The following is a 27,231-nucleotide window of genomic DNA, read 5'->3' on the forward strand; positions in this document are numbered from 1 at the left end:
TATATATATATATATTTTTAAATTTGTGCGCCTTCTTTGAGTAAAACATCCTCTTAATTCAAAAGAAGAGTAAGATAAATTTAATACTTCGAGAAAATTTAAATTTGGAAAAGAAAAAAGGGCGCGTAAATCGTTCACGTGTCAAAACCCTGTATTGCCTTCATTCATATCTATTTTCCAGATCGTTAGAAATCGAATTAGTAGGGATTATGATCGTTTCTTTGATGGGTTTTTAAGGGAAAAATCGGGGTTTAAAACCGCTTCCGAATTTATATAAAGTACGTGACGAAGTTTAAAAGCTTTATTTTCGTCCATTCCGATTGACGTCACAATGATTCTCGGAAGATAACAACCACTCCCGTGTGTGTTTGTGGATGATATCCTCCACCCCATCAAAAGCGGGCGATGAAAAAGCACGTGCCGTTTGCCACGAACGCACTTTATCCTCTCTGGTCGCTCGAGAAAAAAATGAAAATAAAATGAAATGAAATAAAAACATGTTGAGACGAAGGACAGTTTCTTCGGCTATAATCTTATTTCTACTAAGGAACCATTTTGAAATTCCTTTTGCATTATTGTTACGTCGACGATAATTCGGGTTTTTAAATGCTATGATGAATTTAATATTTAAAAAAAAATTGCTGGTTGGTGTCGCTGCGCACTACTACCGTTTTATTTATTCGGAAAAGGGAAAAAAGGGAAATTTATTTCTGTTGTTTAACTTGGAAACGGGATATTTCCTTTGATTATATTGTAAAATTTGAAATATCTTGCCTAATTTTATAATTGATAAATTTTTTTAAAATTAAATTGTCAAGTCTTTCCGCTTAAATTAAAAAATTGATAAAACAATGAGGGAAGTTTAACGGCGACTGCTTGCTGAGGGTAAATTTCCCGATTTTCCCTTAAGTCTGGCTTTAAAAAAAGAATTAAAGAAAAACGTTCGCAGATTTAAAGAGGCGCCGTTTCAAAATGCGATTACACTTTGAGGAAGTCTATATATAAACTGGAGTCAGTGACGTCATTACTAAGCGTGGGACGTGGAAATCCGTAAACAACAGTATACTGTGGCGGCACAGATCAAAAGGTATAACGAACGCCGTTGGTCTTTCTATTATGAGATAGAAGCGGCACATACAGACCGACCGACCGACCGACCGACAATCACAAATCGCGATTGGCATCAACACTGGTGGGAACAATACCGGGTATTGTTGGCCAGTACAGCAACGATCGCCATCGATCCGTCCTGATAGTTACTTAAGAGTTAATAATCCTCCAGGGTGCGTAACGTATACATATTTTAAGAGTAAATTCATTTAAATTTGTTAATAGAAGGCCAGGTGGTTGTCGGTTTTGTCTTTGAACTTGGCTTTTTACTCTCTCTCGGCAATTACAGACACGCCTGCCTCGTTAATTAGAGTAGAAAGGGAAGAAAGAATAAAAAAAAAAAGAAGTGAGGAGGGCCGATATTTAACTAAGGTCTTTCTCTCTCTCCTTATCCCACGCCGAATAATATATAGCCATGAATATTTATATAAATATAAAATCCGGTATCGTAGGAAAAGTGCCGAAGAAGCCATGCAAAACTCTGGGGTGACATCTTAGTCACGTGCCGACACTGATAAGTAGCACGAGTTGAAGGGAATGTATTGCTGGTGACTGACTTCCTTACCGTCCCTCCCTTTACCAGGCAGAATGGGAGAAGGCCGAACATCAAAAGCTGCCGGTTAGTAGTTAGGCTGTCCCCCTGATTCCCCTCTTGCGGGGCCGGTCTCCTTGGAAAGTTGCCAACTTTCCGCATACATGGGACTCTATATACGGCCGGTCACTCCACCCCGGCTTTTCTCTGCACGCGTATTGTAAACACGAGTCCGTGTGCAGATTTATTTATTTATCATTTTTATTCTTCTCGGAGGGAAAAGGAGGAGTTTCTCGTCTCGTCTACGTGCGACGCCCATCCGCCGAGATTGGCGCGTAACGCAGGGCTTGTGAGTTCGATGCGCCACGGTATAAATTACAACCGTCGGATCATTTAAATTCGCTTTCGATAAGCGATACCGCTCGCGTCCCTACCTACTTTCCCTTTTTATCGGCGTTTTTTATTGGTCGATGGCCTTCCGGCGCAGGCGCCGCCAGTCGTTACTCCATCTAGTCACGTTCCCCAACCCTCGGGATGGAATGGAAACGCGCCCGTTGCCATGGCTACGGTTGGCAGAGGTTGATTCGCTTTCATTCATGTCTTCGGCGGCAAAGTGAATCTGGTCTATCTCAGTCATCATGAGAAGCAGCGGTCATGAGTCTACTTAATAAGTTGCCGAAATTTACTCTGCTGCGCCTTTCCAACGCATTAGGTAAAGCGGGAAGAACTCTATCGGAATGCCCGCTGGTGAGTGACGCATTATTTTTAATTACTATTATTATTATTTTTTCTTTTATTGCATCTGGCAACACAATTGTTTTAATGTGTTTTAACAGGCTAGTGCCCGTCCAGATTTTTAAAAAAATAAAATAATATTTTTAAGATGTATTTTTAAAGGGGCGAATTTCTCTACACGGGGAACGAAATGCCTTGTTTTTATACCTTATTTTTGTACACGAAGCGAAGAATGATCGAGTGCAGGATCGTTTTGGATGTTTTCTTCTGGTTTCCTTGATAGCTATGGTGATCGGCCGTTTCGACTCGTGATTCATTTTCCCTCAGACGCAGGAGGATGACGAATCTGCGCGTGACTCATGCTCTGTCAGGCATATGTCCTTTTCCTATGATCGAATTTATATCGAACACTGATTGCCGAAAAGGAGTTTCCGTTATATTCTCCACTTTTCGATGGCAAGAAGGAGGGGTAAAAAAATATATATATAGGTATATTAACGTTATAAATCGTTGCAGTTACATTATTTTTATCGAAATAAATGTAATAGAAAAATCTGGGAGACAACATTCTCTCCCCCTTCTTCTCTTTCTCTCTTTCCCTCTGTTATTTACGACCTAAATCATTTTTATGACGAAAAATTTATCATCGTGCTTGATATCTGGACAGTTTTTAAGGGAAAAAATAGTAGAACGTCGTCCATTATTGGATACACATCGGGGATTTCGGAAGACGGAAATGTGCCTCTTATACGTGCCATTGATTAAATAATTTCCGAAACAATTACGTCAGTTCATAAATCGATTCCCTTTTTACGTAATAATCAAAAATATATCTAAATTCCCTAAATCTTCATTACCTTAATTGCATATTTCTATTCGTTTAGCTTCTAAAGGATGCAAACTATTTAAATTTTAATAGATTTATTATAAAATATATAATTTTTTTTATTATCCTTATAAAGTATTAAGATTTTAATATGAATAATAGTTTTCTCCCCTTAATATTTCGTATTCTTTAATGAAAAATTTAGGGAAATTTTGTATAAACATGTATAGGGATTTAGGGAGGGTATTTACTTTTTTAAAGGTAATTTCAGTTAGGTGTCATTTAAAAATTATTATTGCTGTATATTTTAATGCGAACGTATCAGACGTTTTCGACGGAGGTGTAAAGTTTTCGGGGGATAAAGTGCTGAAAATTATCGATTATCACTTTCCTCCGCGAATGCTCGGAAGAGGATTTGGGGCTATTACGTGATGGGAACGTCGTTTAAAGATGCGAACGGGAGCAAACAGACCCAAGGGAAGATGCTGAGAGAGGAGAATAGTCGGGGGAGCCATGAAATATCCCAGAAATCCTGCACTCGTGCGCGAACTGGAGGTGTCGTNAATAGCTGTAATACTACTATTCTGGTTTAATAAATATTTCTGCCACTTCGATCGTGCGTTGTCCAAAGTTTGACTGGAGCATAGGGAGAATCAGCTGTAAACATTCGAAATTATTTTAGTATATGAAATTTTCTCGTTTTTAACTCAAATATTTCTTTTGTCTTTTTGAAGGCTGCTTATAAATACTATTTTAACCTGATTTTGAACATTATTTATTCGTAAGTTTCGTTAATATTTATGTTCGTATTAACTGTCACTTTCATGATTTGTTTGTTCCTTACAGTTTGTGTTCATTTTAAAATATTTTTGGGAGTTTTTGTTAAGGGCAAGAAAACGTAATAAAAAAAATTATAGTTAAGCCTGTATATACGTTATTAATATGGGATGTCTTCGAGATTCCTGAGAACTCTCTGAATCAGAAAGAAAAGGGAATTATATACATTAAATTATGGAAATGCACTGTACATATACAATGAAATAAACTTTGGAATAATTAGTAATGATATAAATCTGTAATGCACCTGCACCATCCTAAGCTTTTAATGATTCAATAACGTCATTCGCTATTCCTGTTTAAATTTCGAAACTAAATCGACACACGAACTAGTCTGAATTAATTAGTTTTTAAAGCTTTTAATTGGTTTGGTAAGCCGTTACAGAATTTATTCAAATTTGTTGGACCTCTGTTAAATTTGGATCTAGAATATCCGGTGATTCCGATCAACCTTGAATTATGTACTTATGTTTCAACTTCATGAATTACTGGGATCAACGAAGATAAATATACAAGTTTATTTATACAACAATGACTACGAAAGGTTCACGAAGAGTTCATGAAAATATTCATAAATAATATAATTTATATAAATATATTTAATTAGTTTCGCTTAGGGAGCGGCGCCATACTTACATTATGTGAATACTGTACTGTATATGTTTTAGTATTTTACTAATATTGTGGACATATTTAATGAGTAAATGCATATTTATTGTTATGTAAACTTGATTTTTATTATTGAAAAGTATAAATAAACACTTGAAACGTGTGTTGAATTGCTAACTGTAGGAATGGAAACCAAGTGATAATATAGAACCAAGTGTAGGAATGGAAACCAAGTGATATTATAGAACTCTTAAGTTCTATAATATACCAATGTAAAAGCATTAAACATATATTAATATTTACTACATTTTCATATAATTTTTAAATATTTTAAACATTATAAAAGTGTAACGTCACAATCTTATATATTTTAAATAAACATTATAGAATAATTACATATTTTAAAATTTAGATGGCGCTCATGTAGCTAGCTTACTTAATTAATATTTAAAATTTAAATACAGTACAATATTTATCAGAAAATTTTAAATGTATTTTATTAATTATTCTATACCTTTTTAAGACAATAATATATTGAGAATCAATTTACAAATTTAATAATTACCAATAATATTTTTATATTTAAAATCTGTTTTATGTATTTTTTATGAACAATTTATATATATATTTTTTAACTTTTAATATTTGATAATATTAAAAATGAAAAATTAAACACTGTTTCTTAAAATCTTTTAACTTTTATTAATAAATTTAACTATTATTTAATGCGACTGTACCGGTACATGTATCAATATATTTTATAAATACACTAATAACCTTTATACTTTAAATAATAATAAAAAAATAACAAATTCAATGGTCAGATATAATTTTATATTCTGTTTATAGTAAAATTTCAATTTTTTTATTTCCAACATTCCAAACTGAGCCGACGTATCTTTAAAAGGCCGCTATTATTATTTACAAAGCGCTAAATTTGTTATCCGCGTTATCGTCTTTAAGATATTTGTATTTATATAGACACTTGTTTATCATTCCTCAGAAGAGAGATAGGAGCGCATAAAATAAATAAATCTCCCGTCCTGCCGACGTTTGCGAGAAGCCTTCTCCTCGTATGACATACGACCGCCGTGCAACAGGATGGCATCAAAGAAACCGCAATGGCGACACCAGCACCGACTGGCGTACGTAATCCGAAACTGTCTTTTGAATCGCCGATCGACTGATTAATCCTGCAATTATCAAATTAAATAATAAAACAACAAAAACGACTTGTAGACAACTATAGTAATTAAAAACATCCCTCGCCGAATAGTATCAACGCCCGATATCGCTTGTAACTAATGCGTAAATTTTTTGAATCAAATGTGACGTCATCACGTCCGAATTAGTCTTCGATTTATTTCATAAACGTTTTTTATTACGCGAAAGTTTATTTTCGTTATTAATAAAAACCGGAGAAGAGTGAGTATGATTTATTTTACTTTTACAAAATGGCGCAGGAGGTCGTTTAGCGATTGGCCGTCTTTACGGTGGCACGTCCACGCCTCCTAATGGTCACACCGTCGACGGGTTGAATGGCGGATGGATGATGTGTTTGTTGTTATGATCTCGTATGTTGTCGTGGTTTCCCTAATGTGATGAACCGCTTCGGACGGAGATTGTTGATATGGGAAAAGTGCAGAGCAAGCATGGTACGTTCCTTTATTATTAATTTCGGCCCTTAAAATGTCCCACACTTTGTACACAAATCATAATTATCTCTTTTCATTCAGTTAAGTTACTCGTTAAACGTGATTTTTCGGGTTGGATAATTGTAAAATTCTTTTCCTTTTCTTTATATTATTTATTCTCTTTAAAGTAGTATTTCCGCTTCCGCTTCTTTTTTTACTTCATGTTTAATTTAGAAAGGTTTATTTTGGACAAAGTTAACTTCTGCTCGGGATATTTATTTATGAAACCAATTTAAAATCGCTTTAAAATGTTTATTTATTTCACAAATTGTTTAAAAGTTAGACAATATATTTACTGTTTACGGTGCTATAACCGCGCGACTTCACATTTTTAATTAATAATTACAATTATTCAGCTCTTTAAAACGATTTTATTCCATTGAAAATTGCTTTAAAAGGGTGTTCTAAAAGCACAGAAGCGCGTGGATTTTCTGTAATTTAATTGTTTCTGAAATACATTCTAAAGCGCCGAACCCGGAGAAATTCTGGTAGGTGTTACTTTTAATTTAAGTACAGCTTTTGTATGTAAAATTTAATTTAAAGTAACTTCTACAGGAATTTCTCCAGTTTTAACGATTTTTACTGTAAAAACCGCGCTTTATTTCGTAGTAAAATGGCTTATAAAACTTTTATTTACAACTTTGAAACTTTGAATTTAGTAGTAATTATATAATTAAGTTAAAATTAAATATTTTCTTCTGATAAGTAGAGTTAGTTCCGTTCTGTTCCATTAAAAAAATGTATATTTGATGCAGAATGGCGATGCTTATTTTGGAATCTGGTTTACTTACGCCAGTTATATCCTATAGAAAGTTTAATTGCGATTCTGATTGTTTAGAACAGCTGTTTTATGTCATTAGAAGTACTAAAGCAACCATTTTCTTCCGAAATTTTTGTAAATTTATTCAGAACAACGTTCATACTCGCCCCGATTTTGCTATCAGGCGGGCTTAGAAATTTCATTACAGGACGCCATTTGCCTGTATTAGTATAAGCGATAACTAAAATGTGATTCATAATATAATTTTTTTTTTTCTTTTGTATCTTTATAGGAGAATGCTTCGTAGTAAATGCTCACTTCAATCCCCTTTGCCAAGTCGATGAAGATAGCATCTATAATAAATCCATTCGAGATTCCTTCGCCTGTTCGGTAAATACGTTTTAATTTTGATCGATAGTTTTTAACTAATTATAATTATCTCGCTTTCCATTAAGTTAAAATTCGAGCAAAGTAATTACGGATATAAAAAAATGAAGAACGGCGGCACAGAAATGTATAATAATAATTTATATCGAAGCGTAGAGAGAAAGAGAGCGCGCGATCGGTGATTTTTATTTTAACGAAGGTCGTGCCACGTGACGTCACGGCCACCTGCACGAGCCTGTTGTTGTCCCTCGACGTCGGCGAAGATGAAAGGAGGCCGTGTATCACTAGCCACCATCTGGTCGAACCGAGAATCCGGTACGGCGCTCAATAATTTGCTTTTGTGGCTCGCCGCTTGTGGTAGACGATACCATTAAAAAAATAAATAATAATNTATAGGGATTTAGGGAGGGTATTTACTTTTTTAAAGGTAATTTCAGTTAGGTGTCATTTAAAAATTATTATTGCTGTATATTTTAATGCGAACGTATCAGACGTTTTCGACGGAGGTGTAAAGTTTTCGGGGGATAAAGTGCTGAAAATTATCGATTATCACTTTCCTCCGCGAATGCTCGGAAGAGGATTTGGGGCTATTACGTGATGGGAACGTCGTTTAAAGATGCGAACGGGAGCAAACAGACCCAAGGGAAGATGCTGAGAGAGGAGAATAGTCGGGGGAGCCATGAAATATCCCAGAAATCCTGCACTCGTGCGCGAACTGGAGGTGTCGTTAGGAGCGGCATCCCCACACTATAATCATACGTTGCTGGATTCTTGCCGTCTTCTGGTGATTGGCTTTAATATCCACCTCGGCCGTCTAATGTATCCTGCCCTGTAATTTACTCGGCTTTCCGCCATGGGGTAGTGGGGAAAACGCGTGGATTTGACGCCGTATCTAATTGTTTTTCTCCCTGCGTGTATATCTTAGCCATCTGACGTCACGTGATTTTTTTTCTAAATAATTATACAACGAATAAAATATTTTTATAATTATAAATCGAATTTGAATCGTTTAATCTTTTAAAACTTTTTTATTAAAAAAAATGGTAAACTGCCGATCGCACTGCCCCCGCATTAACAATTTTATGAAACGATTGTTTAAATTTGTTAGTGTTTTGCGAAATAGTTAATGAGGGATGGTAATATCGGTAGTATACAATTTTTTAAAATATCATTATTTAACTCAATGCTTCTAGTTACTATCAAGAAGAGTTTGAAAATTAATTCAAAATGTTAATTATCCCATCTTTAACACTTTACCAAACTACATAAATCTCTAAACTGTGAAATTACATTACCACGTTTTCGAACCCAAGCGGTGATAGCTTTCCAAAATGGAAACCATTAGAGTAATGGCTCGAGGATAATCTTTGTTAATTACTATTGTTTTCGAGTTTTCCCCATCGCTCCGTAAACCATTTTGATAATTAAATGCTTTAAGGGCGTTATCCTTTGAATGGGAGGAGGAGATGGAAGGAGAAAAAACGGCGTTATGAAATAATAATTGAGGTTTTTCTTTTTTTTCTAAAGAGTATATGTGTTTCTAATTCTACACTCGATCTACCTTCCGGGAAAAGCTAGCATTTAATTAACCATGAAATTCTTTGAGATGGAAATCGCGCCGATGAACCGAATTCGTGACACGAATACTCTTATTAAACCAAAACGCTTTTGGTACCCTCTACTTTTACTCCTCTCTAACAATTGTTTATAACCACACAGCGCGGGGCAAAATGGCTATTTTGTAAATTTGCATTGCCGGCCGCAGCATTCGCAAGGTTTTAATTATCTTAACTGCAGTAATTCCGAACTGTGTTATTGTTTAATAGACAAACAGTTCCAACTGGATGCTTCAGTTTCGTGTTGTAATCGGTTTTTCGATTATCCGTGAAACAAAGTGGGCAAAACGCCTTAAGCTATTCGACTCGCCAAACCTTATTATCGTATTTCCTGTTGTTCAACTTCTCTATTGTTTACTTCTGAGAAAAATTGTCGTGCTGGAAATCAATAGACACAAAAGCCTTCCACCGTGTTATTTTTGTGAAAAGTATGAACGTATCTTTGAATTTCAAAATTAATTTTAGTTAGGGCGGATAAAATTATTATTTTTATTTATTTTTTGGAATATGAGTTTGAATTATCGGCAGGCGAGGCTGTTTGTGCCATTGTAAGTCTGTTGTTTGTGTAGTATTTTGATGAAATCGATACAATAAAGATGATATACCAAATGGAAAACGTGTTTCGAAGATGATATCGACTCCATGATTGATAGTCGGAATGGATATTGTTAAAAACAACTTAAGTTTTTGATTTTTATATGTGCTGCAACCGCACAAATTGTTCGATCTAAATTACACCTTTACCGATGCCAAACCCAATAATAATCGTTTGGAATGGTAGATCGGGTTATTATTTTCAAAACAAAATTTTATCGTAACAAACACATCATTATACATTTTTATTTTTCTATTAATTTTTAAGGGGTCGCCATTATCAAACATATTTAATTTTTGCTGTTGTGTGTCGTCTCGAGTGGATTTATCTGCCTATTAAGCGCCACCTAACAATTTTTAATAATAATAAAAAATTTGGTATAGGGTTCAAATTTATGAAACTGCTAACTTTAGCAAAACTGATCGTTTTAACCAATATATATAAATATATATATATATATATATATATATTTTGTTTTGTTTTGTTTTTTCTTTTTTTTGGACGGGGATGACGTTATCGGCACGCGATGGTTTGGCGTATCTTTACGTGCTACATAATTGACTTCCGCTAACCATTTTTAAAAGGGAGAACGACGCGTGTGGGCCGGCTCGAGATAGATTAATCGGGTCAAGACGCGGTATCGCACGAAGAAAGTGACGACGGGGCATGCGCAGTCGAATGCGATTGACCCGCTTGCCGAGGAATGTCGTCTTTCTGGATGCCGTCCTATTGACTTCGGTCTTGTTTTTTTAAAGAAAAAATATATTAATTAAAATAATAACAATAAAAAAAAATATGATGTTACTATAAACAGAGAAAAATCGATTTTCGTCGCAGAATGGATCGAAAACTTCACTGAAAAAAAATCTTATTTTCTTTACAGGAACTTTCTTTTTCGCTATGTGAAGATAACTCTTGCATCAAGTCACCTTCGTCGCCGAACGAAAGGTTTCCGCTTCAAGGTTTGTTTCCTCTCATACACCTTTACCTCCTATTTTTAAAAACCGTCTCACCTGCCAAATTATTCCTTTGAAACTCGAAAACGGTTTATTTTTTCCAACATTTAAGAAGAAGAAGAAGAAGAAGGGGTAAAAAATACACTCCGATGATAAATGGTGATCCGCTTCATTAATAAGTATCGCCTGTGTAATGCGTTCGAAAATCTGCTCCGAACAATCTATGACAGCTTTTTTCCATTTCTACTTATCCATCCAACATAAACACGAATTCGTACGGTTCATTAATTTCAATAGCGCTCCAGTTATACACCATCGGCTCTCGTAAATAAACGTTTATAATGAGTGTATCGCTTCGCTTAGCGCTTGCGTTCGGGAATGGTCCTCGGAAGAATTCTTTCTTTTAAATACGCGTTCATAAATGGAAATTTAATTACTTCTGCCATTGATTACCCCAAGACGAAGAGGTGGAAGCGGAGCCGCGTTTCCTCCATCGAGAGAATTTTCGAATAAAATTAATCTCGTTTGAGATTTTTATGTTTCGTATTATTTAATAACCGGCGAAAGTCTGCGTAAAATTGAATTAATTCGAGTAATTTAACGCGAGTCGGCAGAGATGCTTGCTAGAACTCGCTGTTGCTCCTGGAGTAATTTGACAGATGCGCCCATGGTAAAAAAATAAGAAAACTTTTAATTTAAAATTTTTATCGCATCCGTAATAAGACGAATGCAGGAAGTCTGACGGTGTCGGTGCCAATTCTGTAATTCACCAGGTGGTAAGATTCTAGGTGTCGGGGGTGTGGTGAATCGCACCTTCTGAGGTACCCCATGGTTTTTCGTTTCGTGTTCTCTCTGCCTTTAGCTCCAGGCAGCGAGTCTTCGATTAATAGCAGGCTTTGCAAGGTTCAAAGAATTTTTTTTTTTTAATTCAGTTTATGCTGGCGTTGGTTTCTGTTACCTTCATCCCGTCGCCATCTTTTAATTACGGCAATATAATTATACATTAAGCTGGCGTAGAGTTTTCCTAGAATTTATTCGCCTCCGATTCGCTTCGAGTTAAAAATTTAAATTGGAGACGAACGGGTGGGGCAAGAATTCCAAAAATTCAATTAGCGACGTCATTTTATTACGTCGCCGTGGACAATATGGCGCTGGTCCAGTGTCGTAAGGCGTTTACTTTAAGCGATCTTTATCCTCCTAGCGGTGGCCAGTTGAAAGAAGAGAATATACATATAATAAAAAAGGTACAGAGGGGGAGGAATGAAGGGCCATCTCGCCCGGCTTTTCCAGTCCGGGGGGACGAGGACCAATTAACTGCCCCCCAACACGCAGAAAGGGGCCGAAACAAGAATCGTGCTTCGGCTTTCGGAACAGGCAGAAGGGTTGTCGGCGTCTTTGACCGGCCGAACCCTGCAGGGTCTGACATACATCCGTCTTCTTCCCCCTCTACGAGTTCCTCACAAGCGTAGCCGGGGGCTGGGATAAACCCGATGGTTAAGTGGCTCTATTCATTGCCGGACCGTCTGGACTCACCTGCCTCTCGTCTTTGATCTCGCCCGACCTAGTCTTCTCGACATTGTGGATGCGTCCGTCCCCCCGAACGCGGATGGGGTCGGCATGCTGGGACTAATCAAAAGTCCCCTCCGCGTGGGGGGCGCGGGGGTAGAGAGCCAAAGAGAGGACCCGGCGGCGTACCACAAGGGAGCTATTGTCAGCGATTCTTTTGGAAAAGTCGGGATGGCAAGATAGGCCGGGTCCTTTTCGAGTGTCAGGTAAGGGCGAGTGGGGGATTTCTAACGCGTCTCCGTTCCGCTCCCCCCATTTTTTTTCTCGCTAGTCCTCTAGGATCCGAATCGGTTTTCTCCAACCCCCACGTGAGTGAGGATCGTGTGCGCCACGCTTTCTCCGAACGCACTTGGTGAGTGTTTAAATTTCCCTTTCGTTTCACGAAAAATCGAGGTTTGTATTGCCGGATGACCGAACTCTTCAGATCGAGCGGCAGCTGAAGAATGAAAGTTCGCTCTTCCCTCTCCCCCGTGTTGTTGACCTTGAAAATTGCATCCACTTGTACGCGCTTTGCCCCCTCAGTTTTTAAATGTCAATAATTAATTTTTTAAATAAAATAGTTTGAAATACTGTACTGAAATTCACGAAAGCATTGTTTGTAGTAGTGCTCCCTCCCGAAGATGAAACTTCGAATATGAAGAAATTAGAAGAAAAGGAGGAAACGCCGGAGAAGGCGGAAGAGGAAAAGAACGAGAAGGAAGATAGCACGGTGCGTAATTAATTAAGTTTTTTTATTATTATTCGTTTTTAAATCGCGGGATTGAGTTAACGTTTCGACCTTTGACCTGCAGGAAGCGACTTGCAGCGTGACCGTGGATGATAGGGAGAAGCAGGAATTTTCTTTCACACTCTACGACTTCGACGGACACAGCAAATTTAGCAAAGAGGTAAAATGTTCTGTTATTAATTAATTAAAAAGTGATAAAAGATGATTTTTAAAAAATGCGGTTGTCATTAGAGGGATAGATGCGTATAAACACGTGACAGAGTAATTTACACAATGCCTGTCCAGGGCAATTTCTAGTTAATAGATGTTAAGGAAACTCTTGGTAATAAATTTTGGAAAGAGTGGTGAATTTGACCTCTCGTAACAACGTCGTGATCGTTTAATTCCTCACGTTTAATTACAGGATTCTTTTTTTCCCCTTCCCCTCTTCCAACTTGCTAGGATGCTGCAGAATACATTTTAATTATGAAAAATTGCCTTTTCAAAGGCTGTTCAGTTCTTTTGGAGTAACTTTGCTGGTAAATAATTGAACTTTGCAGTTCTATTTGACATATGCCAATTCTACCTTGTAATATGTGAAATTATTGTTTGGTGTTGTCTCCAATGCGGTGTAGCTTCTTTGTTTTTGGGTGTTGGGCAACAAACAGCTTAGAGGTAGCAGAAACTATTCTGGTGGTACCGGCATGCTGCGTGCTGATCTGTCGGGGTGATTTTGGCAATAAAATTAGGGAATTAGATGGTGGGGTGGGATAGATTGCTCTGTCTACCCATCTATTTGTTGCTCTTAGATGGGTGGCCAAGCTTTGTTCACCTATTGTTGGTTATGTCAAAAGATGCTGTACGATTTGAGTAAACTGGTAGAAACTTCTGTTCTTCCACCTATTATAACAACTGTCCTTATTAGAAATGAAGTATTCAAAGATAAGAAAGATATTAGATGTAATCTAAAATATTATTTTACTTTGGTTTTATATCTGGAGATGATACATACACAAACAACAGTTTATTCTGTTTAGCTTAGTGTATTTCCAATGTAAATTAGTGAATATCTAATCCTTAATCCCTGAGACAATAACTGACATCACATAATTTCAGTAGTCCTTAAAGATTTAATTTCTATTTAGTTTTAAACTGAGCAGTGCAAATTATAAATACACAACACTTAAGTCTTAAAAATGCTTTGATGGTATTCCCAGACATTTGTCTTCAATGAAGTTGAAGATGACTTTTATTTTACAAAAAGAATTTTTGAAGTAAATTATTCTTACTGCTAATTATGATAATTATTGCAAAATTAATGATTTACAGTAATTATCATACTGCAAAATCAATTCTTGAATTTGCAGTGTGATAACAATAAACTTTAATATCAATCAATGCTTGAAACATGTTGTAAGGTGTTATCAATTCACCCATCATTACTAATGAGTCTCAGAATCAATGCTTACAAAGGTCAATTTTACAATTATGTCAAATCCAAGATAGGAATGTTATTTCTTCATGTAATTTTTTATGCAATATCATCCATAAATCTTGAATTGATTGCATACTGCAGATACCCATTTGTGGTTAGATGTGTTTTGGAAATGGAAGATAAATTTTTTGATATTAAGATGAAGAATATTAAATATTTGTGTGTTGATTAAAATTCATATAATTTGCATTTGTAAGGAGTTATGGCATATATATAGAATAAATTTGCTCCCACTGTCTGTTCCTTCTAAAATAAGGTCCTAATATATTTAATAGTCCAAAAATTGTATGGAATTGGCTTCGTAATTCCTATTTGTGATGTGTTCCAAGTCTTTCAGTTAAGAGAATATTTTGGCAATTGGCAAACAATGGATTGGACACACATACAATAACGTGTGCCTCCTAAGTCCAGATACGATAATACATGATGATTCACTTTGGAGCACTGCGAAAGTAAATTTAAAATTCTTCCTTGCAACAATTGAATACTTAAAAGGCATCTATTGGGGATTACTTTAATGACTTCCAACCATCAGTATGGAGAATGATGCCAAAGAATGTGAAGAAAATTAAAATTTTGTGAGAGAATAGAGGGGCAGATAATATCTAACGAAAAAATATATAGGGAGTTTGTGGCTATTCTGTAACATGTAATGCAAATTATTCATGGAATTGAATTTATGTTGTAGTGGGATTTGTGCAGGGATGAAAGAAAATCGGCAGTGTATAATTTAATTTATAATTTTTTACTACATTCATTTGGGAAAACTCTTTCTTCGTATATTTTTAATACAAGCTGAAGAGAAAACCAGAAAAGTTGCCATTTTTTATTGATTCAGAATAGTTATGTACTATTATTTATCATTGCGATGTATTGGAGAAAGTATTGCCTAAAACTGTTGTTGCCAGTTCAGTTAAACCACACAAATGCATGAAGTATCCTTTTTTTTATTATTGTTATTCTTTTGATTCCAAAATAATTGATTATTTTTAAATTGTTTTAGGATGTAGAGAAGGTTGTCATGAGATCCATATGTGATGCATTAGGAAAAACATTAAAGCTGCCCCCATCTGGGAGCAGGACCATTAAAGTTCGTTTGGCGGTCACACCGGACAGCAGCACAGACAGCTGCACAAAAGAGGAGGAGACCAGTGAGTGCGAGAACAGAGTGGAACTCGACAACGCACTCCATAGCGACTACAGCACCAACACGAACTCCACCTATCTGTGCACCTCAAATGACGACAAGATACCCGAGACAGACGTGCGGTACCACAGTCCCCAATTGGGAAGGATACCTTCTCCGATCGTCAAAAGCATGGCCTCACCCTCCATAAGGCTGCGCAAGGCTCACAGGGCAGGCAATCAGAAGGTTGAAAATTCAGAGTGGACGCAAGATGCCGGGGAGAAAATTTGTGCAGACAACGAAAACAAGAGGTAAGAATTGTGTTAATTTCTGTAGTAATTTCACTTTGATTTCTGATATACATAAATGTAACTGCACATATAAATCATCAATAAGCATGTAATGATTAGAAAATAAAGAAAGAGGCAAATGTCACATAAGTTATAAAGTGATTAGTCATTTTGAAAAAATTTATTGAAGTATGCAATCCTCCTCCTATGGAATGTAATGCAATATAACCATTCCATTACAAATACATTGTATAGCTCAATTTATGTACAGGTGTTCTTTTATTTTGAAATGAATCTGAATTTAACTTTGTTATTTCATTCTCCTTGCATCAGATGAATATTTCATTCTTGCATCAAAATATTACTAAGCAGCTAATGCAAAAAGCCTTCATAAATTTTAAATGATGGATCTATCCCACTGTAGTCAAACTGTGGTCGTTCTAGACCCTTGTTGTGGCTCCTGTATAGTTATACACTTTCTTTTTATAAACTTGAGATGTGTTACTTACCTACATGTAATAGTGTATAACTATACAGGTACTGCAATAAGGGTCTAGAAGAGTTGCATGCGGCTTGCAATCTGCAGTTTGGCCACAATGGATCTATTCTTTCATTACCTTGCATGTAAGGTTGGAATACCATATTCAAAATTTTGTGAAAGATTTCTTTACAACATACAAACAGAATAATGATAAATTCTTGAAATGTAATTAATTTAAATTATTATTAACACATTATTACATTACACACACAAATTTATATTTTGTGGATATTTGTGTAAATATTTTACACATTTAAAAATGAATGAAACAAAATTTAGAAAACACACATGAATATAGAATAGATTTACTATCGAGTGAAAATTAATATAGTTCATTCGCCCTAACTTTACGCATGAAAAGAAAAATAAAGTAGTCACCTCAGCGCCATACGCTAAAAAATATATCCCTCCATGTTACCCATCTCATTGTAGAAGCAACATAAGTGTTCTAATAAAAATGTGATCATCATTAAATATTATAAATTTAGTTTGGGAGACAATTTTATGAAAGATACTTCACCATTTCATGTAGAAGCATGCACAAGTTATAGCAGACAGACTAGTTAAGAAAAGGCTAATAAGTAAAAAATTTCTAGAACAAAGCAATAAATAGGTAAGATATCTTAGCCAAAATCTATGTTCTAGACTCATTTATATATTTTATGTTAATGAGTATTTTATAACACCTTATCTTTGCCGAGAAATATATTAAAAGTATAAATATATTAATAGTTAAAATACTCATTTTAACTGTTTTTTCTAGAAAATTTTGTGAGTTTAACGTTACCTTTACTGTAAACTTTGTTTTATAAATGGATAGGGTGGGCATGCACTTGTGACAAAGATGACAAACATATTCAATAATGTGTTTGTGTAATGTGTTAATTTCCTCAATTTTGTTTGTGCATACATGCATTAGTGTTGGAACTGTATTGGTCTTGATACATATACTTCACAAAATTATAAGTGTTTGTGGGCATGTTATATATCACCTTACATTCTAAATTTTTTTTTTGTTTTGTTGTAAATAAATTTTGTTGTATATTTCTGTTCTCGTCAATTATTTAGACATTTGTAATTCTAAAGGGAAGATGCTGATTTTATTTTTTATTTTGATTGATATTGCTGATCTCATGTTCGATCTGACAGAAAATACTGACTTTTGTTCTCTAGAAAACTACAATAAGAACTTCTACATATAATACATTATAATTGCACCTAGCTCAAATGTGTCTGACAATAAACTTTAACAATAAATATTGTAATTTAAAAGCACTAGGAATTATCTAAATATATTTTACTCATTTTTCTTCTAATTGCAATCATTAATTTTTTATTGGACTCTTCTCAGTGGAACTAAATGTATAATAAACATTTGCCCCAGTTACAAATTAAAAACTGTAATTTATAATAATGAAAACTTTCTTGGCTATTACTGGTATTTATTACTACTGCACGAAATGACAGAGCGAGAGTTTGACAAGTAAAATTTAATTATGTTTTCTAATTAGTGCTATATATTCTGTAATATTTATTATAATTATTTCTGTAAACATAAATCGTAATTAATACTTGAAACCATATGAATAGAGATCCCATTTGGTATTTAATTTGGTTAAATGAGAACAACAACAGAACACCTTAATTAGCATTTGATTTAAACGATAATTTAATTTATTATATATGTATTTTAAATTGGATTAAACATAGCTGTAATCGTTTGTCTTCAGGCATCATCATGAGGGATATGAGGCCATCGTTGAAGAACACCGGCACAGACACCGACACAAACACCAACACCGTGAGCGCGGTACAGGATGCAGGGACAGGAGGAACAATTATTTAGATCTAGCAGGAATGGATAACTGTAACAAGCCACCCAATACATATGGCACAAACTGCAACGATGGTTCGTTCATTTGTCCTTACAGATTGCTAGATAGGAACCATTTGTGTTCAAAACTACATCGGAGCAAAGATGCGATGGAACAGACTAGAACAAGACTCATGAATGACGATGCAGTCTATGCCAACAGATTTTCGGAACCCAAAAACGACTTGCTCAATCTGAGCTTTGACATGTGCAGTTGGGAACGGCATCATCACAGACGTTCCAAATCTTATGACATTTACGAGACTCCTCATCATCCCAATGTACCCAATTCACCAAAAGTGAAACAGAGGCCAGGACGTAGTGCTTCTCTCAATCCGACGGGAGTGTCTCCAGTGTCCAATCACGCGCAGTCGCCGAATCACCACCACCAACGTCATCGTGAAAGGGAACGCGAACATCAGAGGGCAATGCAGAGGGTGGCAAACTGGATTGAGAGAGAGCATCTGGGGTCGGGTAATCACAAAGAACAGATGCGGCGCTATGCCTGTCTGGGGCATCCACGGCGTTCTTCACAACTGGTTGTGGAACGTCACGAACACCACCACCTCCACGAGCACGTTCACCACCACTACCACCACTATGTGGATTCATAACTGTAATCTTTAGAGTTGAGGCACCAACTATGCATTACAAATAAAAAAATAATTTATTCATATCAGTTTTAAACTAATTTTTAACAGGAAGAAAAATGATTTTGTATAATAAAATTGTAAATAGTGTTTTTAAAGAAAAATATTGCTATTTTTTCATTTTGTTACAGAACATATAGGATGCTGCAAATTTTTAAATTTGTTTGAAGAGTTTGAGCTTACAACAGTTATTATCTTGTATATATGTTTTTAAAGCGAGTAAGACTAAAATTCCGCACCATGCGATAGGATGTTTTTGTATCAGATTTATTCAGTGTGCCATACAAAAAATACTATATAAAGAAAAGACAAAACTACAAATTCATGTCGTTACATTTGAAAAGTTTAAACAACTAATAGATTGATTTGCTGTTGTTGAATGAGGATAAAAGGTGTTTTTACTTTATTGTTCTTTGACAACACCAGAATTTGGTCTGTTAAAGTAACAAGCGGAGGCAAACGAAGAGTAATAAACTCCATTTGGGCATGGAGAATATTCGTGCTTGGAGTAGAGAAGGGGCTAGTCCCCACGAGCATGTCACCATCGGTAACTACATATCTCTTCCAAAATTTGTGTATAAGAGAGCCATATTGGCTCATTAGAGCCATTTTATCACCGTCCAAACTTTATATATATCCTGCCTGCATAGACTTTACAAAAATCACCTCGATGAGGTTATGTCCAGTTGTACAAATATTAGTTATAAATGTTTGTATGTTTAACCTTTTTAACTATAGCACAAGACTCGTATAGTATTTGTATATTTTAATGTTATTACATAATTAGTAACCCGAAAATGTATACTACTTAATATTTATTTTTCTGCAAGTGTTATTGTACAGATGGAGCTTTTTTTTTAATTGTGAAGTGCTGTTGTGTAAAAAAACTTTTTTTGTGAAATATTATGTAATAAAAGTTTGATATTAACTTTGTACTTGATGCAATTCATCTAAAATATGGTTTTTTGACAGTTAAATATTGCATGTACACATTTTCTTTTATTAACATTATTACAATATAGTTTTTCATTTGACAATTCATTTAGTACAATAAATGGAATAATTAAGCTTGTGCTTCAGTTTCATTAAAATCTCTTACACAAGGAATGATACATCAAGCAGTTTTATAGCTTAAATCTGCTTTTTAAATTAAAAAGCATAATTTTATAAATTATGCTTTTGGCAGGTACTTTGTAGTTATACAGTGTTAATTCTTGCTACAAGTCTGCTGACAAGTTTCTCCATATCACTTTTGCGTTTGGCACTTGTATCCAGCACCTCTTCGTGATTTGCCGTCTGAGTGGAGTCATATTCGTTGATGCACATGTTTGTTATCAGCGACATGCCGAACACTCTGAGGCCGCAGTGACGGGCCGCAATCACTTCGTGTGCAGTGCTCATACCTATAATATGTCTACATTTATGCTACGTCAACCTTGTTAAGTGTAAGATGCCTTTTACTTACCCACTGCGTCAGCTCCAAGAGTACGTAGAGCCCTTATTTCAGAAACTGTTTCGTACGACGGTCCTCCGACCATGGCGTACACTCCATCTTTGATGTACTGGTCGAGATTCAATTCTTTGCCAATTTCCTTGGCTAGATTACGCAGTTTAAGATCATAGGAGTTACTCATCGGAGGAAAACGTGGTCCCCATCTACCAAAAGAAAAAAAAAGGCGTAAGAAGATTATTAGAAAGGCAATTGTATAATCACTTGATCAAATACCTCTCATCATTCCTTCCTCTTAATGGGTTATCACCAGCAAAACCCGGGAAGTTGATATGGTCCTTAATCAACATTATATCACCTACTTTGAAGTTGGGATTTAAACCACCGGCGGCATTTGTGACAATCAATGTCTTGACTCCAATTAATTTCATAACTCGGACTGGCATTGCACACTATTATATTTTTATAATTCAACTTGGTTATTATTAGTCTATTATTTTCTAAAATAACAAAACATTGAAACAAAAAAAAAAAACTACTAATTTTTTAAGCTTTCATCCTTTCACAAGTTTTGAGGTAAAGATAATTTGTTCACATATATGTTTTAAATGTAAATAATGATAAAACTTATAAAATAGCAGTTAAATTGCAATGATACCGTATTGAAAGAATATCACAGATCTACTTTTCCAAAGTACCTTTGAAAATTAACTTTCACATGCAGAAATCCCGAGAGAATTAATCAATCTTCCCATTCAGTCTACCGGTAAGCTCATAGAACCAATTTTCTTTTCAAACAAACTCTGCAAATAAGTTTGGGTGTATCCAAGAGACCGTCACAGGGTAAGGTGTTTCTGAATATTAATTATTCCAAAGATTAACTCTTAAAACTTAGTGAATATAAAAGCAAATATTAAGTTAAATTTTTACTTTTGGTAAATTTGCTTTAAGAAATGCTCAACTGAACATTATAAAGAATGTGTAAACATTATAAACTGAACATTATAAAGAATGTGTTGCTCAAGAAGCCAGAAACTTGAATAAATGTTCTTGTTTTAGAGTAAAATTAATTTCCAAATTTAGAAATGATACTTAATTTGATCTCGATGCAACGTGTCGGCATAACAGCACACTTTTAAGCCAAATTCCATAATTTAATCAATTAAAATTTTGCATAAACATAAAACTCAAATTCCAAAATTTCCAGGCTAACTGAATACAAAATCAGATTTTGGTCGAACCTGCAAAAAATACACATTCAACAGTACATTACTAATATCTTGTGTTCTAAATGAGGAATTTTATTTGTTTTTATCTTATAACTGAGACATATGCTTTAATGAAGTAATTATACTATTACAATAGTTAGTAGTACTTCAGCATTGCTTCCCTCATTAATGTAATGGTATAATTAGGCCATTAATTAAAGCATTTGTGGAGTAACTTCATTCAGCTCTGTTGAATATGTGCTTGTATGCCAAAGATTTTGATGGACTGTGTTGCTTTTATTACAGTTTTTAGCTTTCAGAGTCAAGCAGTTCTCGTGGTATTTTCGAGAATTACAGTGATACCTCGGTTTTCATTGATAAATCGGTCCAAAAAACAATTGGCGAAACCTGAAACTGACGAAAACCGAGGCAATGATTTCCATATGAGTCAATGTAAATCCAATTAATTCATTCTAGACACTCCAAAATACATACCAAAAATGGTAATACTCCATGCGGGGCCAGGAATACTTGATAGTACATAGTAAATAAAAATGAATGAATGAATGAATACATACCAAAAACACATTTTATAGAGAATAAATATGGTGTTTAGACTGAAAACAATAAGAAATTAATATAAAAGACTAATATAAAGAATAAATGAACGTTTAACATGGCATTTGAAGGGCTGCTGGCTGTGGAAACTTTAATTGGTCCCATGATGAAGCTAAAAGGAAAGGAAACAATGGAATTGTTTGGCTCTTTTTAAAGTCTTCCTGCCCTGTGGGCACTAAGAGGGCCTCTTTTAGCAAGCCTGTTATGGTTTCTGCCAAGCCCACAATGGAGTGGCTGGGTAGTGAGTGATGGGGCCTGACATATCAGGTCGAATCACCCCCAAAAACTTCGTGGGAATTTTTTGACCCATCTGCATTAGATCCCGGATCCTCAGAGCAGTAGGCTGCCACCTTGACGACTCGGCCCATCCGGCTGTCATAGAGGAGTTGTTTGGCTAGACATGGGGAAAGGTAATTCTCACACGAGAAACAATGCCACACTGAGCAGGAAAATGCGCGGGTCACCCTTTGTTTTCCCAAAATTAGCAGTGAGGTCACACGGGCATGCCAACAAAATCCAAGGCAACCGACAAAAACCAAGACAAATTTTTCACGAAAAAAATCGACGATGACAAAAGTCAACAAAAACCAAGGTATTACTGTATCAATAAATGCCTTCAGCACTATTGACACAGTCTTTTAATTAAAATCGAGTAAATATGTTTGCTTCTGGCTTAATTTACCACAATAAATACGCACCTTCCACAAGGAATAACCTTCGTAGACATGAAATCTACCCTGCATACAGACCATAGGCACTCCGCACAGGGTTCCGAAGACCAACCTCCCCTTGTGTCCGGCCACTAAAGATCATCAATGTAAGCTCTCATCAAGTATATTTAATTACAGATACTAGAAGGCGTACTCACCGGTACTGACAGGGAAGTTTGGTATGTCCTTATACATGAAAGACTCCTTGTTTTCTAGTATGTCAGCCAGGCCGCCCATACCACTCCCGCATATAATGCCAACATCCGGTCTCTGTTCGGTCTTGCCCAATAGGAAATTAGTTATTGATTCAATTTCTTCATAAGAATACCTGAAAGGTGATTGATCATAATCAGAACATGAATTAATTTAATTAAAGATTTTTCTCCATGAAACTCCAAAATTTCTTCCAAAATTTCCACTTACTTGCTGCCATCCGTACGCACAGACCTGAAGGAACATTACAATATTTATTTAGTGAACAATAATAAAGCATCGCATCGCTTCCCGCATCCATCTTATCGCCATGGCGACGCCGGTCACGTGACGCGCAGCATCCGGTCATTTACATAATTCGCTTCGCTCGCGCGCGTATTAATTGTAATCGCTATTAAGTTAACACGGTTAAACGATCGATGATTTGAGATGATAATCGAATTATTCTCACAGGGATGGCGGCGCGTGACGTCATCGTCTACGTAGCCACACGGAGCATTATGTTTTTCCATTAAACTAATTTCTTTTTCGAAATAATTCGTGTCCCATTCACTAAATTAATTATTACGATCTTCACCGAATTAATTACGTTTATTAGAGTAAGTTTTTTCCCCGTAAAATTTATTTTGAAATAAATTTTGTGTTAAATTACGTAATCGGGTAATGACGCAATATCCTTTAATCTCCATCCTTTTAATTAATCTTTTAAAGAATATTAAAAATTTAATAATAATAAAATTAAAAAATCAGGTTATTATTTATTAATTAATAATAAATAATAATTAATGCATAATTATTAATAATAATTATTATTATACAAAATTTCGTATACTGTAATAATTATTATTATTATACGAAATTTTGTGACGTCAAGTCTAGAGGGCAGGCTTTAAAAACAAACACGTTGCCGGGCAAAAAATTTAAATTCAAAACTGTAGAACACGTGATTGAACATTAAGTAAATTTCGTTAAAATTTTTGTTTTTAACGAAAAACAAAATTAAATAGTTGATAAATTATTATAATAGAAATTTAAGTTTAAAAAAATACACAAAAATGCGGGCATTCCGTCCTTGAAAAAGAGGCGTAATTTTTCAAAAAATTCACAAAAATATTAATTCTTACCCATCTGTTATTAAATCGGCCAAATCGGCATCGATGGACATGCCGCGTGTACGTTCGATCATACTCATGTTTATCGTCGATAGTTAAAAAACAGTAAACATTTTTTCAGATGAGGCACACTTATAAAAACCTGATCGAAAAATCAGCTGCAAAGATGGAGGAGACGTCATTAGTCTCCACCCCGGAGACGACGACTCACTCATTGGTCAAATAGCCTAGCGTCATTGACGTAGGACGTGCAAACGATCACATATCCTCCTCGATTTTTATTATTATTAATGTCAAAATTCCTTTTAATTTTATAAATAAACAGTAATACTAAAGCAAGGTCAGTGGCGTAAGTCGAGAACCATGTTCAAGGACGAAACGCTTAGACAAATGTTTCGATCGTACGCGCCATTTTGTGTTCATTTTTTCAAAAATAAGCTCGCGCTATAAACGAGATTCTATTGCGATTTCGCACATACGTCACGGATTTTTAAATATTTAAAAATGTTACGTGATTGGTTAAAATTTTACAAGCGTGAATATGAATGGCGACGTAAAAATTCACGGAACGCGACGCAATTCGATAAGAATCCTGCGTATTTCGTCGTATTTTAATAATTATTTGGCATGATGGATGATACAGGAAAACCTCATCAACGTTAGGAAGACAGCAAATACAAAATTGTAGGATGTACAGTATACGTAACAGAGAAATATTACGTTTTAGCTACATCTGTGACGCAAAAAATTTAATCAATCAATTTCAAACTTTGCTCATAATTAAAATAGTCAATAAAATGATTTAAATGTTTACCAAAAATTCTTTTGGCTTTACCAGATTGTAAGGCATATTCATAAATAATTTTTATGTATACTAATTTATAAATACTGCTACACTTATAAACAGAATATGTAGTTTATATTTAGGTAAGTATATTTGATTATATAGAAATATATATTATATATAATATATTTACATAAAGAGTGGATCAATAAATAACCAGCCAAAAGCAATATCATAGCTGCTTGTCCCAGCTGGTTATTTATTCATCTACCCTTATTAGGTTATTATATATTTAAATATATATAAAAATTAAAATAACAGTCAAGAAAATACAGACATTTCTGCCATATTACATATTTGTTGTTCAAATTTAATTTCAAATGATCTCAAATGAATAATAATGTCAATTCTGATTGAATTTGAAAATGGATTCTTTATTAGGGCATGAAAATTTTAATTGCTTAAAAGTTTAATTGATATAAAATAAAATATTTTTGATTAAAAAAATATTAAAAAATGAATCATTTGATTATTTAAAATATAAATCACTGTTTTTTTTTTAATCACTCACATAAAATTATGGAGTTTAACTACATTAAATGCATGTCCACTTTTTTTCCATTCCTTTTTTAGAACTATAAGGAGTAAGAGAAAAAATTTAATTGTTTCTTACTCTTTTCTCTCTATTCAAAGATTTGTTTCTTCTCTACGTAATTTGGTATGATTGAACCACAACACAGCAAATGCTGGACTAATGAATAATGTTTCCAAACAAAATTTATACTATTATGAATTAAAAATATAAAATTTGATTTCCATTGCAAATATTTGTATCTTATATGGAATCATGCATACAGAAATATAATAAATTCTGCTGCTACATTGATGGTTGACAGCTATTGAAATCCATCATATGTTTTTGTCGTGGAATAAGAGAATTTTGAAGTTCTGACTGCAGATGGAATTTTGAAAATTTGAGTGCATAGCACAAGTAAATGCAAAATTTTAACCATGCTAATCTAATTCATCTTTTTTAATCTGAAACAGGACCCCTGACCATTTGGATATGATTAATTAAATTTTAAAATCAATTAGTTGATTCTATAACTCTAAAATTAATGATTTTTTAATATCTATTATATTTAATGTATATTCTGTACATTCTAAAATATTAAAAAAATGTTTTTGCATGTCTAATTTTATGGCTTATTTTAAATTTTTTATAGTAAAAAAATGAAGTTACTGAACTGAATGTTATTGATATTTAATTGGAAAAAACAAAGTTATTTCTATTATCCACTGATGTCTTTGTGGAAGAAGCCCATCAAACATAATTCTAATTCAAATTATTTTTATTTTGAAAGATAAGCTTTTAGAAAACTCAAGCACTTTCACACACTTATCTTCATGAGGAGTTAGCAAAATAATTTTTTCTTATTGCCTTCTGAAGCATAAAGCCTGAAAATGCTTGAGCTTTCTATAAAGTTTTTTAAGATAATTATTTATTAGTCAACTAAACCAATATTCAGCAGAAAGAATAATTCAATAAACACCTTGGCTGCTGAGAAGCATTTATTTGATTCTATACATTAGGCTGAAAACATTTGTGTATAGAAAATAAATGCTTCCCAACATCTCAAGCTGTTTAATTGATGAATTATTTATTGTTCTTACAAAATATATCAATACAATAATATCAGCTAAATTGTAGTGACATTATATGTAGTGTTATTTATGTATTTTTTCTGAAAAATAGTTGAAATTAAAAATAAAGTTTCTGTCCAATAGTATATTAGAAGTCACTTATTGTAGTCAGTTTCAGTTATAGTTATCATCATCAGGTAAATGGCACATCTAAGCTTGTTATTTTTTCAGTTGTAACCAGTGTTTTAAACATCAAGAAGTAATTGTATTAATTGTTACTTACATGCAATACAATGACTTAAATTGCTGGCATTTCTTGCTTCAATTATATACTGGATGATTTATGATTACTGTAATTAATAATTACAACTGCTATACAATCAAGTTAAATCGTTTTTAATCATTTTGATATAATTTTAAGTTGGGGTAACTTTGACCCAAAAATAGAAAACATTTATTTCCAATGTTACATAATTCAGTGAATTTTGACATGAAAAAAGTAGATGACAGTACTAGTTAGATGTGCCGAATGATTGTGTAGTTCAAGCTTTTGCCAAGGCATACAGTACCTCTGATGTTTTCATTAGT

The 27,231-nt window shown here is 34.4% G+C and overlaps 2 protein-coding genes across 8 annotated transcripts in view; one reads left to right on the top strand and one right to left on the bottom strand.

The window, feature by feature from the left end:
- Nucleotides 1–1,202: 1,202 nt before the first annotated feature.
- Nucleotides 1,203–19,472, top strand: LOC111615653 (protein naked cuticle homolog 1-like). 4 transcript variants are annotated; one of them, XM_023357077.1, is made up of 7 exons: nucleotides 6,225–6,304; nucleotides 7,396–7,493; nucleotides 10,585–10,663; nucleotides 12,826–12,932; nucleotides 13,015–13,110; nucleotides 15,428–15,861; nucleotides 18,112–19,472. In XM_023357077.1, the coding sequence occupies exons 1-7, from the start codon at nucleotides 6,280–6,282 to the stop codon at nucleotides 18,866–18,868; spliced, it is 1,596 nt and encodes a 531-aa protein (XP_023212845.1). In that variant the 5' UTR covers nucleotides 6,225–6,279; the 3' UTR covers nucleotides 18,869–19,472. The 4 variants fall into 4 exon arrangements, with proteins under 4 accessions (XP_023212847.1, XP_023212848.1, XP_023212845.1 ...); XM_023357078.1 differs by having other exon boundaries at nucleotides 12,829–12,932; XM_023357079.1 differs by lacking the exons at nucleotides 6,225–6,304; nucleotides 7,396–7,493 and adding an exon at nucleotides 1,203–2,389.
- A 393-nt stretch (nucleotides 19,473–19,865) lies between these two features.
- Nucleotides 19,866–27,231, bottom strand: part of LOC111615656 (purine nucleoside phosphorylase-like) — a 37,890-nt gene continuing 30,524 nt past the window's right edge. For 2 of the 4 annotated variants that reach the window (XM_023357087.1, XM_023357089.1), the window contains exons 2-6: nucleotides 23,049–23,218; nucleotides 22,879–22,982; nucleotides 20,631–20,806; nucleotides 20,370–20,560; nucleotides 19,866–20,307 (exon numbers count right to left, since the gene is read on the bottom strand). In XM_023357087.1, coding sequence (XP_023212855.1) covers nucleotides 20,102–20,307; nucleotides 20,370–20,560; nucleotides 20,631–20,806; nucleotides 22,879–22,982; nucleotides 23,049–23,218 — 847 coding nt within the window. In that variant the 3' untranslated portion in view covers nucleotides 19,866–20,101. Of the gene's footprint in view, nucleotides 20,308–20,369; nucleotides 20,561–20,630; nucleotides 20,807–22,878; nucleotides 22,983–23,048; nucleotides 23,219–23,313; nucleotides 23,338–24,227; nucleotides 24,621–27,231 lie in introns of those variants that run through there. The other 2 variants (XM_023357085.1, XM_023357086.1) reach the window with 2 other exon arrangements.

The sequence above is a fragment of the Centruroides sculpturatus genome, unplaced genomic scaffold, assembly GCF_000671375.1.
Source record: "Centruroides sculpturatus isolate CEXI.00-Female unplaced genomic scaffold, Cexi_2.0 scaffold1641, whole genome shotgun sequence".
Lineage (NCBI taxonomy): Eukaryota > Metazoa > Arthropoda > Arachnida > Scorpiones > Buthidae > Centruroides > Centruroides sculpturatus.